The 15,889-nt window shown below is 41.1% G+C and overlaps 1 protein-coding gene across 3 annotated transcripts in view; it reads right to left on the reverse strand.

Moving 5' to 3' along the window:
• The window catches only part of CAMK1D (calcium/calmodulin dependent protein kinase ID), a 537,115-nt gene that overhangs the window by 92,995 nt on the left and 428,231 nt on the right, over positions 1–15,889 (reverse strand). For all 3 annotated transcript variants that reach the window (XM_066278887.1, XM_066278885.1, XM_066278886.1), the window contains exon 4: positions 5,483–5,621. In XM_066278887.1, coding sequence (XP_066134984.1) covers positions 5,483–5,621 — 139 coding nt within the window. The remainder of the gene's footprint in view (positions 1–5,482; positions 5,622–15,889) is intronic.

Below are 15,889 nucleotides of genomic sequence, written 5' to 3' on the forward strand. Positions count from 1 at the left end.
GCTTCTGCCTGAATTAATGATACCCAAGTATTCATGTTGGTCTCAAACATTTGTTGCCTCTCCAAAGGGCCTTTGTTGCCTCTCCAAAGAAAGGCCTTTTTATGTTTAGATTAGCACTAGAAAGCTGATGCCTCTCAGACTTGCCAATCATTTCCTGGGTTAACGGAAAGGGGAGATCCAGAAAGAAAATTACTTTTGCAGATGCTATTTTTGTTCCATTATCAGACCCCTGTGAGCAACCTTCCTCCAATCCAAGGGTCTCTCCCCCTGCCCTGGGTAAACCCTGGCCAGCAGTTCTGGCAGATGAACTCACTTTCCCTTTCCTGAGCCAGTTGACACCTGCTTGCTCTGCTCCCTGGGAAGCAGACGGGTGTCATCAGGAATGAATGGGAATCAGAAGATCCAGCACTTTCTAGCCATGTGTCTTAAAGACCCTGAGCTTCCATTTGCCTCGCTTCAAGCAGGAGTTGTGACGGTTCCTCATTTGCTTCCCTGAACAGAATGTGGCAGAGCTCAGGCAGCTGGAACGCACCTCACCTGCCGAGGTCTGTGCACAGCTCTGGTCTCTAGGAGGACTCTGAGCATAGGTGCCCTGCCTCGGGGGACAAAGGGCCCTCAGTTCTGGGGTTGAGGCGGGCAATGAGATCTTATTGGCACAGTGTTTTATGTAAAAGCCAGGAATCTCCTGGTTCCTGGCAAAGGGGGAAGGACTTAGGGAGACTGAGGGAGGTATCACAGGCTCTGAGCTGTCCCTGCCCTGCCAGACACTGGAGAACCTAAACACAGGGGTTCACCGTTTTTTTTGTCTGTTTTTGAAGAGTTGCTCAATTAATGGTGTTGTTACTGTGGGAGATAACATCAAGGACTGACACCTCTGCTGCCATCTGGTTACGTCCCCCGACCAGGAAAATTCTGAAGATGTACTAATTTTGAAGATGAAAATTCTGAAGAAGAGTCACCACGTCCCGCATTTCTACCAAACCTGAAGGAAGTGCACAGGAAGAGTTTGGACTGGGGACTCACGTGCCCACACGCTTCATGTCGGCCTCTTCTCCCGACCTGAGAGGGAGGCCAGATTCTCTCTTGTCAGTGCTTGGTGGGGAATCTTTGGTTGCTAAATATTAAATCTTGGGGACTATTCTTATGTAGAGTATCTTGACTTATTTAGAAAAGAATGGCTGGAGATACGATTCTTCAATGGTTTGAGGTTGGGCCCAGGCCTCTGGATCTTAGAACTCCATGAGGGCGATTCTGGGGTACAACCTTTATTGTGGAGAAATTTTGAGAACTGCCCAAGACTCTTTTCTTGACTGAAACTTAGGCTGCTATGAGCTCTCTTCCTGACTAGACCTTGACCTTGGACTTCCGTGTCCCTTCTGTCTTTGCTCGGCCTGTACAGCCCAGTCTCTGCAAGAATGCTGCTAAGTTGGTTGAGAGAGAATCCCTAACTCCTCATGTCTGGTCGTATTCTTCATCCCACGTCTTTGATGTTGTTAAAAAAGTTATTCATAACTTGCTGAAGATGGTTAGGAAGACTTTATTTAGGGGGAATACTGCAATGCAGTTGCAATAGGGGAGAGAGACTGGCCTCAACCCTGAATACAATAAACACAGGTGGAGACTGATAGCCTAGAAGCAGGGTCGAGTCGGGGATGTAAAATGACTAAAAGGGAATGTCAAGGGGAGGGAGATTCTGGCCACACTGACATAACAGGAGCTTTGTTGAAGGCAGGCCAGGTGGTTAGATACGGAGCGCAGGGACAAGGAACCTGATCGGCTATCAAGGGTAGGTGGGGATTTTTGCTAAATCACTAGGATTCTCGTTAAGACTGAACTATGGGTAGAGCCAATGGACTCAGGATGAGCCCAAGGTCAAGGCCTGGTCAGAAAGAAGGCTCAAGGGTGTCCAGCTCAAGTTTGGTCAAAGTCTCCTTGGTCAATGTCTAAGTGTCTGGCCTGCCTTCGGCAAGAATCCTCCTACTGCTGATGTCTCCTCTCAGTAACTTTCCATCCATGACCCCTTGCTCTGCTCTTGTATGTGTATCCCCCCTTCCTTGCTGAATTTGGGGATTAGTTGGATTCTCTTCCCTATTGCAATATTATAATACCCTCTTGAAGCAGTCTTAAATATAATCTTCCTTACCATTCAGGGGCCAGAATAATTTTCTCTTTAACAGAACCCCATTTTTCTCTATTCTTTACCCAAAATACAACACAAAAATAAATGGCATTTAACAGTCACTATGACATGAATTCTGTGGATGAAGCATGAGATCAGAAGAAAATCAATGTATGCTTGCGATGAGTTTTAAAAGAGGGTAAAATGGGTCAATCAATAGTTGAAATGAGAATAATGCTCAGAAAGTGGGAGAATGACCCGATCACAAGTGCACGTGGTGCACGTTTTCTGCGGCTGTTTAAGGGCTACCCTGTGCTGAGCAGTGAGGGCCCATCACAGGAGCAGAGAGGCCTTCTCCTTTAAAATTCTTGACTTATAATTTTCCTTGTCCCAGGGCCTCTGAAGCTGCAAAGTCAACGATCTTCTCTGAACAAGGCTTCATCCAGGCAAGAGATTGTCAAAGGGCCCAAATCTCTTCTCAAACATTCCTCCTACAGAAGATTGATCTGGGTCAATACAGCATTCTTTCCGAGGGCAATTATCCCTACGGGGGATCCAAAGGACTGGTCATTCACAGTTAAGATCAATACCTTTAGTGGGTGTAAGACTAGTACAGACAGCAGGGCTTTCTGTTAGGGAAGAAAGTGGGAGAGAGGGCAGGCGCAGGGATAATGTGGACGGAGGGCAGTGGAAGGGCTGGGGCAGTGGTGGGATGAGGGGCAGGGGTGACCTCACAATTCTGCCTGGGGTCCTAGGAAGCTCAGGGCTCACCTGAAAAAGTAGCTCCTGTATTTTATGGCATCTTTGCAAGACAACTGGTGGCCAATACCTGAGTTGGAAGGTCAATCTAAACTCTTGAATATTCACATGATAAGCTTTTAAAAGATCCAAATCAACATTTCCTGTAAAGTTGATGTTATACATAATCGACCTCCTAATCTAATATGATGATTCTCAACTGGGGGCAACTGTACCCCCCAAGGGACAGCTGGCAATGCCTAGGGGCATTTTTGGTTGTTACAACTCCAGGAGTTGTACTGGCATCTGGTGGGCAGGGGCTGAGGGTGCTGCTAAACATCTTACAGTGCCCAGGACAGCCCACCACAAAGAGTGACCCAGGTCCACGTGCTGCTAGTGCTGGGCTGGGAAGCCCTACCCTAATTGGAGGAGGCAGTAGTGGATATTTTCCATCTCAGTCCTTTATTTTAGAAAAAGAACTGATTCGATCTAAATTGTGCCCTGGGGCAAGAAGACACAAGAATACTTTCTAGATAAAGAAGGAAGTATAGTTGAATGTGGGATGGTATCCCAGATTTGTGCCTCAGTTTTAAATTAATCTTATCATCTTCTCCATTGCTCTGGCCTAGGTAATGTAGCTTGTTTTAATTGTTTCAGATGTTTATAAAAATTTAACATCAACTTCCTCCACACACACCAAATTCCTTTGTGCCTTTGAAAAGAGATCACAAAAAGGTCCTAACACGGCAATTTTCTTTCTGGTGGGTTATCTAAAAGCTCCACAGGCTGGAAGCTGCAAGTATTTCTCCAACAGTGTTACATGGGAGTGAGATATACTAGTATCCCCCGTGCAGCCAATCTGATTTTCTAATAGGGAAATGAGCAATGCCCCCTGGGAAATGCCTTACCTGCTTAGAAATTATTTTTAATAAGTGCAGCCAGCCCATCACATCACATCTCTGTAGTTGCCACACTAACTTGTTCAGAGGTTGCTGCCTGCTTTGTTCTGGAAGCACAGAATAGGTGTTTGGGGAGGGCGTGAGAGAGCAGACAAGGCAGGGCTGACTGACCAGAGTGCCAGCGAGGCCACCGTCTCCATCCAGCCCTTAGCTATCCCTCCAAACAATCTCTAGGTCTAAAGATTAGCTAACTGTGCTCAAAGGCCATGTCACCTGTCAAGAAGCCTGCAATGGGCAAAAGGTAGGGACTTGGTCAACGTTCCCATACTCTCAGCCAGTGGTTTTCCAAGTGTGGTCCTCAAGGCAATATGAGTGTCACCTGTAGTCCTATTATAAATGCAAGCTCTCAGACCCCACTGCAGACCTGTGGTATCAGAACTTCAGGGCCGAGACCAGAAATCTGTGTTTTTCCAAACCCTGGTAATTCTTTTTTTTTTTTTTAATTTATTTTATTTTATTTTATTTATTCATTTTAGAGAGGAGAGAGAGAGAGGAGAGAGAGAGAGAGAAGGGGGGAGGAGCTGGAAGCATCAACTCCCATATGTACCTTGACCAGGCAAGCCCAGGGTTTCGAACCGGCAACCTCAGCATTTCCAGGTCGATGCTTTATCCACTGTGCCACCACAGGTCAGGCCTACCCTGGTAATTCTGACATACACTGACTAACATTTGGGAGCCACTACCATAGTCTGACAATGATCACATGGAGTGAAAAAAACTACGTTCAGTTCCCATTAAAGGAAAAGCTACACCATTTTATACCTTGACTCCCAGTACCAGACAATGAGAGCTGCTGAAATTCCATTTTTACTCATGTTTAGAATGTATTCTTTAAATTGGTTTAGACTTCCCATAGCCATATATATGGCTTCAGTACAATATAATCCTTGTGTTTATGATATGAGCAGTAGGTATGACTGCTGCAGTGACCTCTGCAGGCTAGACCTGGAACTGCTCTAGAATGAAGCAACATTACCACCCTGGATCAACAATGCTAACTGTACTGTTTCTCAAATTGATATGTTCAATATTTACCCTTTGGTATCAACACAAACCCCGGCAGAAATGTATTTCCAAAGTGCCCAAATACGGCCAAGATCCTTTAATACTACTGAGTGAGGGGTAGGGATACCAAAACCTCACAAAGTAAACGATAAGAAAGGAACCCCAGGACCCTATAGAAGGCTGTGTTTGTCATTCATGTAAGCTGTCTTTCCTGATAACCTTCCATATCCCTTCTTTCTCATCCACTGCCCTCTACCCACTCTCTCCCTTTTTCATTCTGCATGTTGTGGGAGAACAGCTGGAATAAGGAGAAGACTGAGGAACTGCACTGGAAGAATGGGCCCTGTGGTCTATACATCTTGAACAAAATTACCTTTTCGATAGGCTTAAATCAATACACAACCTACCTCTTGGTGGCCCTTTGGCAACATTATGATTATAAAATCTCTCAGACGATTGCCAGCACCATTGATCTGAATCTTAATTCAAGCTACTTCCGAGTCCCAATGGCCTGGATGACTAACAGTACCCAAAGCACATTATTCATTCCACCCATGTTTGCATCAAGGCAAACCCATTCCTCCCCCGGAGCCAGTCCTCTTGGACAGGTGCATTATGGGTTGGAGAGCAGCTGGAGAATATTGCTAAGCAATGGCCTCACCTTGAGGTCCCTGTGAACAATGCCCATTCTATGAAGATAGTATACAGCATCCAAGACCTGGCGGATCAGAGTGCTAGCATCTTTCTCTGTGTAAAATCCCTTCTCCACGATCCTGTCAAACAGCTCTCCACCGGATACACTGTTAGAAAAAAAAAAAAAAAAAGAACAAATCAGAAGTTTGAGAAGATCTGTTAAATTGTTTAGGAAAAACCATCAATAAGAGTTTTCAATATGATAAAATACCCAAATTTTATTTCAAAAATGAATACATTGTCAGAGTAGGATTTTGTCCCACCTATTCCTTAGAAGCTCTACTAGGGAGGTATTTCTAGTCATGGTGGTACAAATGTCCAGAATGAAGTGATGGGAGTAAAAATAAGCCAGGACCCATAGAGTAGCCAGGTTTGAAAGGTCCCTCCTGGCCTCTGTCTCCTTGCTGCTTTGATAATGTAAAATCAGAATAACCTCTGGAAATGTTAGCATCATCAGCTATAGGGAGGTTATGCTGGTTAAGATGTCTCCTTTGTACAAGATAGTATTCTTAAAGGAACCAGGGTGTGTGTGTGTGTGGGGGGGTGCTATGGGCAAAGCATCGAGCAGCCAACAGAATGTCTGGGGTTTGACTAAGGTATGCTCTTAATATATTGGGTGCATGAGCATTCTTGAGTCTTTAAGCCTCAGTCTTTTTATCTGTAAAATGAAGAGGTTAAGCTAGTCAACCATATCCCACAGAGATTAGGAGGACACTCTTAGAGGCATCAGAAACTGAAAGCTACATGTGATTTATGAAAGGAAGGAAGGAAGGAAAGAAGGAAAGAAGGAAGGAAGGAAGGGAAAGAGAAGTGAGGGAGGGAGGGAGGGAGGGAAGGAGAGGAGGGGAGGGAAGGGGAGGGAAGGGGAGGGAAGGAGAGGGAAGGGAAGGGGAGGGGAGAGGAGGGAAGGGAAGGGGAGAGGAGGGAAGGGGAGGGGAGAGAAGGGAGGAAGGACAGGGAAAGAAAGGAAATGACATCTTATTACATTGCTTTCCTTTAGTTTTTGGTGACAATATTTAATTTTAATTTGCTTTGAATTTCAAACTGCATTAAATTTTTTTTTAATATTTATCAAAAAGGGGCCTGGACAAGAAAAGGCTTTTTTGAAACAGGTCAAAAAGCCAGATAAACAACCCGTATAGACCCTTTCATTTTGATATTTGATGCTACTCTGAGTTTAACAAAGTAACAACAGAGCTGTACGGTTCTGAATAGAAACAACTAAACTAACACCTTAGCCTTCCAAGTCTTAGAATGCATACTTCTCTAAGAAAACAGTGCCATCTTGGAAATGAGCTTCAAGGGATATTGTAACACAATTTTTTTTCCTATAGAAGAGAAACAAATATTCCAGAAAACAAAATGAAAAAGAGATTTGAAATCTTAAACACTTAAAACAGTTTTATAGACAAAGAAGAGTGACGTCACAGAAATGGCGCCGTGAGCAGCGCGTCCGACAGCTCTCCCCTAAATCACAACAAATTTATCAACTAGAAACAGAAAAATTTATCCTCGGAGCATTCCGGAGTTCCACACAAACTGATAGCGAAAGGACTGTTATCACTTGAATCTGAGAGACGAGGGTGTGGAGGAATCTACCACAGGGACGTTCTTTCAAACCGCAAGGAAGTGCGCCTGTGGTGAGTCAGCCCATATACTTGGGAACCGCGAGCCGCCGCCGCGAGCGACCGCGAGCGGCCGCCACGAGCCGCTGCGAGCAGCCGCGTGCGCGCCAGGTCCGGTTGAGCACCGCTGACGTTCCCAGCGGCCCGCACACTGCGAGTGGGGGTCGCCGGCCACCGGTGCCCGGAGCGCCCCATTCGCGCGCGTGCCTTGGGCATTCCACGCGCCCAGGGCGCCCTGCTGGCCCGCACACCCAGGGGGCTCCATTATCCTGCGCCTGGTGCGGTCCAGCCACCAGCGGCGGGGCGAGCGGGAGAGGCTTGGGAGATTCTCTCCGTGGGCGGGGCACCTCACCCAGCCATTCAAGCTAACAATCAAGCGTTGGGGGAGGGGCGCGCGCAGGCAGCCTAAAATACCTTCGGAAGCACAGCTGTGACCCAATCACTGAAATTAGCTTAACCCATGAAATCTGCGCACCCTCAGTTCTATTTGATAAGATCTCTCTCAGTTCAGCGATCCAAGACAAGAGGCGTGATATTTTTTAGTGCCTCTCGCTAAAGGGGCGGGGGCAACTTCTGATTGATAGAGCCTCCATATTCAGGGATAAACGCTAACAAGAAGGACTTGGCAGATAATAAGGTCTATACTACACTAGTCGTAAGCAGAGACTAGTGCCTCTTCTTCCCTGCAAAAACAGGCTACAAAGTGTGGAAAGCCTGGGTTGAGAGGTCCAACTAAATGATAGGCGCTGAACAGTCACCTTGACAACAATTGACTCCCACCCCCGCCTGATTACACTGGAGGCCCCGACTCTCAGAGCCTTTCCCAAAGCCTTGCACTGAGTGGGGATAGAGTGGGGATTTCCCAGCTCTTTGAGCCTCTTACTCCCCAGGCAGAAGCAGTTGCAGCCTTATAGCTGGATCACCAGGCTGCTAATTCAGAAAGGGGGGACTAGGAGAGAGAATCCAGGAAAGCAAACTCTCTCATCGTTGGACCCTGCAAACGCCAACAAGCCTTTACTTCCAGCAAGACTAAAGCCAATTATATGACATTGCCATAGAATCCCATCAACTGCAAATCCCTACCTAAGAGTGACACAGGGGCAGAGCCTGGGGTACAGAGTCACCGACCAGGAAGAGGGAGAGAAAAGAAAAAGGAAGAAGTTAACCTCTCAAAATCAAGAAAAACCCACAGACTTTACAACTTGATCCACTAATTTTTTTTTGTTGTTGTTGTTTGTTTCTTCTATCTTTTTGCCTTTATATCCTCCACCTCGGTCCTTCTATTCTCTGCCCATCTCATGCTTCCCCTTTCTTGAACTACACTACCCATGAGTGTTGCATTTTATTTTTCTTCTTCATCCTCACCCTCCTTTAAGGTTATACTCCAAAACACTTAACTCTCACTCTCTCCTCTTTTGTTTGTTTTTTATGTCTTGCTTTATTTTATTTTTTTCTCTTCCTATTTTATTTCTTCCTTCGTTGTTCTCTTTTTCTTATTTTTTCCTTTCTATTCGTTTTTTCTTTTCTCATTTTACTTTCATCCCATATAATCCTCAATCAAGAACAAATAAGTTAATTTGGGACTCAAGGCTTTTTTTTGGCTTTATTTCTCTTTTTTGCTTTTGTTTTTATTTATTTTTCTTTTTTCTTGTTTGTTTATTTTTGTGGCATTTTGGGTCCTCCCAACCCAAGGTCTCCATTGTATTTAGTCTTCGCTCCACTTAATACAACAGATTTTTACTTATTATTTTTATTTTTTCTTCTTTATTATTCTTTTTTGGTCCTTTTTTCTGGTTCCCTCTTATCCCTCTCATTATATCTCTTAGTTGACTATCACTTACAAGCAAATCATCTTATGCTTGTCTAAGATTTTCTTCCCTTTTTTTTTTTTTGCATTTAGTAGGCCCCTACTTCCTTTTTTTTCCCCCTTGAACTCTTCACCCCAAATCAGGCCCTCCATTATAGGCACGATATTTCCCTGAGGAGGGGAGAGGAGGGAAAGAGAAGAGAGAAAAAAAGGGGGAAATAATAAATTATTACTGGGTTTTTTTTGTGGGGTGTTTTACCTTTTTTTTTTTTTTTTTTACTTTTTACTCTTTATTAATTCTAATTAGTGCTATCAATAAGACCACCCTCAGATGCCGATAAGAAAGAGGAAATCGAATATTATGGATACAAAAGAAAGAGAGGTAACACAAATAGATGTGGAAAAATCTATGGAGAAAAGACTTAACATATTGGAAGCCTTGGAGCTAAATGACAGAGAATTTAAACTAGAAATCTTAAAAATACTCAGAGAGATACAAGAAAACACAGAAAGGCAATATAGGGAGATCAGAAAACAACTCAATGAACACAAAGAATATATTACCAAGGAAATTGAAACTATAAAAACAAATCAAACAGAAATGAAAAACTCAATTCACGAGCTGAAAAACGAGGTAACAAGCTTAGCTAACAGAACAGCCCAGATTGAAGATAGGATTAGTGAAATAGAAGACAAACAACTTGAGGCACAACAGAGAGAAGAAGAAAGAGACTCAAAAATAATAAAAAATGAGAAAGCCCTACAGGAATTGTCTGACTCCATCAGAAAGAATAACATAAGAATAATAGGTATATCAGAGGGAGAAGAGAAAGAAAATGGAATGGAGAATATACTCAAACAAATAATAGACGAGAACTTCCCAAGCCTGTGGAAGGAACTAAAGCCTCAAATTCAAGAAGCAAACAGAACACCGAGTTTTCTTAACCCCAACAAACCCACTCCAAGGCACATCATAATAAAGATGACACAAACCAATGACAAAGAAAAAATTCTCAAGGCAGCCAGGGAAAAGAAGAGTACAACATATAAAGGAAGGCCTATTAGATTATCATCAGATTTCTCAGCAGAAACTCTACAAGCTAGAAGAGAGTAGACCCCAATATTTAAAGCCCTGAAAGAGAGGAACTTTCAGCCACGAATACTATACCCATCAAAGCTATCCTTCAAGTATGAAGGAGATATAAAAACATTCACAAATACAGAAAAGATGAGAGAATTTATCAACAGAAAGCCCCCACTCCAGGAAATACTAAAGGGGGTTTTCCAACCACATTCAAAGAACAAAAGAAAACAACACCACAAGTAACAGCTCCACCAAGAACACAATAAAACCAAACTTAAACTGTGACAACAAAGGAAAAAAAGGGGGGAGAGGATGGAGATTAACAGTAGCAAAGGATGATGAAGTGCAGAAATACTTATAAGATAGGGTACTACAATGAATATGGTAGGTACCCTTTTCATTACTTAATGGTAACCGCCCTTAAAAAAACCACCACAAAAACACTTGACTTAAAAAAGGTAGCAACAGAGGAAAGAAGTATGGAACACAAACAAACAAAAACAAATGATAGAAAAACAAAAGAGAAGAATCAAACTAGATACAAAACTAACAGAAAGCAATTTATAAAATGGCAGTAGGGAACCCACAAGTGTCAATAATTACACTAAATGTAAATGGATTAAACTTACCAATAAAAAGACACAGAGTAGCAGAATGGATTAAAAAAGAAAATCCAACTATATGCTGCCTACAAGAAACACATCTAAGCAACAAGGATAAAAACAAATTCAAAGTGAAAGGCTGGAAAACAATACTCCAAGCAAACAACACCCAAAAAAAAGCAGGCGTAGCAATACTCATATCTAATAATGCTGACTACAAGACAGAAAAAGTACTCAGAGACAAAAATGGTCATTTCATAATGATTAAGGGGAAGTTGAATCAAGAAGACATAACAATCCTTAATATATATGCACCAAACCAAGGAGCACCAAAATATATAAGACAGCTACTTATTGACCTTAAAACAAAAACTAACAAAAATACAATCATACTTGGAGACCTCAATACACCGCTGACGGCTCTAGATCGGTCATCCAAACAGAGAATCAATAAAGATATAGTGGCCTTAAACGAAATACTAGAACACCTGGATATGATAGACATCTACAGGACACTTCATCCCAAAGCAACAGAGTATACATTTTTCTCTAGTGTACATGGAACATTCTCAAGAATTGACCATATGTTGGGCCACAAAGACAATATCAGCAAATTTAGAAAAACTGAAATTGTACCAAGCATATTTTCTGATCATAAAGCCTTGAAACTAGAATTCAACTGCAAAAAAGGGGGGGAAAAACCCACAAAAATGTGGAAACTAAACAACATACTCCTAAAAAATGAATGGGTCAAAGAAGAAATAAGCGCAGAAATCAAAAGATATATACAGACAAATGAAAATGAAAATACGACATATCAGAATCTCTGGGATGCAGCAAAAGCAGTAATAAGAGGAAAGTTCATATCACTTCAGGCCTATATGAACAAACAAGAGAGAGCCGAAGTAAACCACTTAACTTCACACCTTAAGGAACTAGAAAAAGAAGAACAAAGACAACCCAAAACCAGCCGTAGAAAGGAGATAATAAAAATAAGAGCAGAAATAAATGAAATAGAGAACAGAAAAACTATAGAAAAAATCAATAAAACAAGGAGCTGGTTCTTTGAAAAGATCAACAAAATTGACAAACCCTTGGCAAGACTTACCAAGGAAAAAAGACACAGGACTCAAATAAATAAAATCCAAAATGAAAGAGGAGAGATCACCACAGACATCATAGATATACAAAGAATTATTGTAGAATACTATGAAAAATTATATGCCACCAAATACAACAATCTAGAAGAAATGGATAAATTCCTAGAACAATACAACCTTCCTAGACTGAGTCATGAAGAAGCAGAAAGCCTAAACAGACCAATCAGCAGGGAGGAAATAGAAAAAACTATTTAAAATCTCCCCAAAAATAAAAGTCCAGGCCCAGACGGTTATACTAGTGAATTCTATCAAACATTCAAAGAAGACTTGGTTCCTATTCTACTCAAAGTCTTCCAAAAAATTGAAGAAGAAGCAATACTTCCAAACACATTTTATGAGGCCAACATAACCCTCATACCAAAACCTGGCAAGGATGGCACAAAGAAAGAAAACTACAGATCAATATCTCTAATGAATACAGATGCTAAAATACTAAACAAAATACTGGCAAACCGAATACAACAACATATTAAAAAAATAATACATCATGATCAAGTGGGATTCATCCCAGAATCTCAAGGATGGTTCAACATACGCAAAACGGTTAACGTAATACACCATATCAACAAAACAAAGAACAAAAACCACATGATCTTATCAATAGATGCAGAAAAGGCTTTTGATAAAATACAACACAATTTTATGTTTAAGACTCTCAACAAAATGGGTATAGAAGGAAAATATCTCAACATGATAAAGGCCATATATGATAAACCATCAGCCAACATCCTATTAAACGGCATAAAACTGAGGACTTTCTACCTTAAATCAGGAACAAGACAGGGTTGTCCACTCTCTCCACTCTTATTCAACGTGGTGCTAGAAGTTCTGGCCAGAGCAATCAGACAAGACAAAGAAATAAAAGGCATCCATATCGGAAAAGAAGAAGTAAAGCTATCACTTTTTGCTGATGATATGATCCTATACATCGAAAACCCGAAGGACTCCACAAAAAGATTATTAGAAACAATAAACCAATACAGTAAGGTCGCAGGATACAAAATTAACATACAAAAGTCCATAGCCTTTCTATATGCCAACAATGAAATATTAGAAAACGAACTCAAAAAAATAATCCCCTTCACGACTGCAACAAAAAAAATAAAATACCTAGGAATAAACATAACAAAGAACGTAAAGGACCTATATAATGAAAATTACAAAGCATTGTTAAGGGAAATCGAAAAAGATACAATGAGATGGAAAAATATTCCTTGTTCTTGGATAGGAAGAATAAATATAATCAAAATGGCCATATTACCCAAAGCAATATACAAATTTAATGCAATTCCCATCAAAATCCCTATGAGATTTTTTAAAGAAATGGAACAAAAAATCATCAGATTTATATGGAACTAAAAAAAACCCCGAATAGCCAAAACAATCCTAAGGAAAAAGAATGAAGCTGGGGGCATTACAATACCTGACTTTAAACTATATTATAGGGCCACGATAATCAAAACAGCATGGTATTGGCAGAAAAATAGACACTCAGACCAATGGAACAGAATAGAAAGCCCAGAAATAAAACCACATATATATGGTCAAATAATCTTTGATAAAGGGGCCAACAACACACAATGGAGAAAAGAAAGCCTCTTCAACAAATGGTGTTGGGAAAACTGGAAAACCCACATGCAAAAGAATGAAACTCGACTACAGCCTGTCCCCGTGTACTAAAATTAATTCAAAATGGATCAAAGACCTAAATATAAGACCTGAAACAATAAAGTACATAGAAGAAGACATAGGTACTAAAATCATGGACCTGGGTTTTAAAGAACATTTTATGAACTTGACTCCAATGGCAAGAGAAGTGAAGGCAAAGATAAATGAATGGGACTACATCAGAATTAAAAGTTTTTGCTCAGCAAGAGAAACTGATATCAAAATAAACAGACAGCCAACTCTATGGGAACTGATATTTTCAAACGACAGCTCAGATAAGGGCCTAATATCCAAAATTTACAAAGAACTCATAAAACTCAACAACAAACAAACAAACAATCCAATAAAAAAATGGGAAGAGGACATGAACAGACACTTCTCCCAGGAAGAGATACAAATGGCCAACAGATATATGAAAAGATGTTCAGCTTCATTAGTTATTAGAGAAATGCAAATCAAAACTACAATGAGATACCACCTCACTCCTGTTAGATTAGCTATTATCAACAAGACGGGTAATAGCAAATGTTGGAGAGGCTGTGGAGAAAAAGGAACCCTCATTCACTGTTGGTGGGACTGTAAAGTAGTACAACCATTATGGAGGAAAGTATGGTGGTTCCTCAAAAAACTGCAAATAGAACTACCTTATGACCCAGCAATCCCTCTACTGGGTATATACCCCAAAACCTCAGAAACATTGATACGTGAAGACACATGTAGCCCCATGTTCATTGCAGCACTGTTCACAGTGGCCAAGACATGGAAACAACCAAAAAGCCCTTCAATAGAAGACTGGATAAAGAAGATGTGGCACATATACACTATGGAATACTACTCAGCCATAAGAAATGATGACATTAGATCATTTACAGCAAAATGGTGGGATCTTGATAACATTATAAGGAGTGAAATAAGTAAATCAGAAAAAAACAAGAACTACATGATTCCATACATTGGTGGAACATAAAAATGAGACTAAGAGACATGGACAAGAGTGTGGTGGTTACCAAAGGTGGGGGGGGGGAGGGAGGACATGGGTGGGAGGGAGGGAGAGAGTTAGGGGGAGGGGGAGGGGCACAGAGAACTAGATAGAGGGTGACGGAGGACAATCTGACTTTGGGCGAGGGGTTTGCAACATAATTTGATGACAAAATAACCTAGACATGTTTTCTTTGAATATATGTACCCTGATTTATTAATGTCATCCCATTACCATTAATAAAAATTTATTAAAAAACAAAAACAAAAACAAAAAACAGTTTTATAAACAACTTTTAAAGCACACCCGGACAGTAACATACACACATTCACAAATATACAAGACTATGACTCATTTTCTGCAAGTCATGGCAATTAATGTGCAATAACTACTAAACCACTGATTTTTTTCTTTAAAAAAAATAAAGAAAAGGAAATTGCAGCTATAAAAGCCATCCAAGTTACCTACGGTCATTCTGAGTGATACTGTGCTTGGAGAATGTCTTGTTTCCAAAGCAAATGGAACAATTGAGATAAGAAAGGAAAGATGCTCAGGAGAAAGAAAAAGCAATTCAAAGAGTGAAAAGAAATGGAAACAATTGTGCAGAGACTACATTTTGATGACCATGTTGTAAACCAGGGGTCCCCAAACTACGGCCCGCAGGCCGCATGTGGCCCACTGAGGCCATTTATCCGGCCCCTGCCGCACTTCTGGAAGGGGCACCTCTTTCATTGGTGGTCAGTGAGAGGAGCATAGTTCCCATTGAAATACTGGTCAGTTTGTTGTTTTAAATTTACTTGTTCTTTATTTTAAATATTGTATTTGTTCCTGTTTTGTTTTTTTACTTTAAAATAAGATATGTGCAGTGTACGTAGGGATTTGTTCATAGTTTTTTTTATAGTCCGGCCCTCCAACGGTCTGAGGGACAGTGAACTGGCCCCCTGTGTAAAAAGTTTGGGGACCCTTGTTGTAAACAATCCCTCCTTAGGTAAACCAAAATCCCCAACATCCCCTCTCAGCAACTGACTCCACATTCTCACCGGCCTTCATTTTTCTAGACCCTCCTTCCAATGAGTTTCAGTATCTGAAACTTTGCAGGCTTGAGGATGTAGGGCAGGAGCTGCACTGCTGCCAGGAGCAGGGCAACTGCATGCATTCACATCGACTTAACCCTTTGAGGAGGGAGTTTTTTTCATGCTCGCTGACCCCCGGGAGTGAGTTTCTTGTTCAAAAATGAAATTAGTTCCAGTTACAGTTTTATTAATTTAAAATCATGTTTGTTTGATAACCAATTTATGGAAATAAGAAAAACATACATTTGCCTCTTTTTAATGTTGCCTTACACATTTTTAAAATACAAATTTCTGTATGATCATACTCTGGATGGTCAGGAGGCAGAAGAACATACATGAACTTTTGGACTACTCAAAGCGTTAATTTTTTACTTGAC

Source organism: Saccopteryx bilineata, chromosome 5, assembly GCF_036850765.1.
Source record: "Saccopteryx bilineata isolate mSacBil1 chromosome 5, mSacBil1_pri_phased_curated, whole genome shotgun sequence".
Lineage (NCBI taxonomy): Eukaryota > Metazoa > Chordata > Mammalia > Chiroptera > Emballonuridae > Saccopteryx > Saccopteryx bilineata.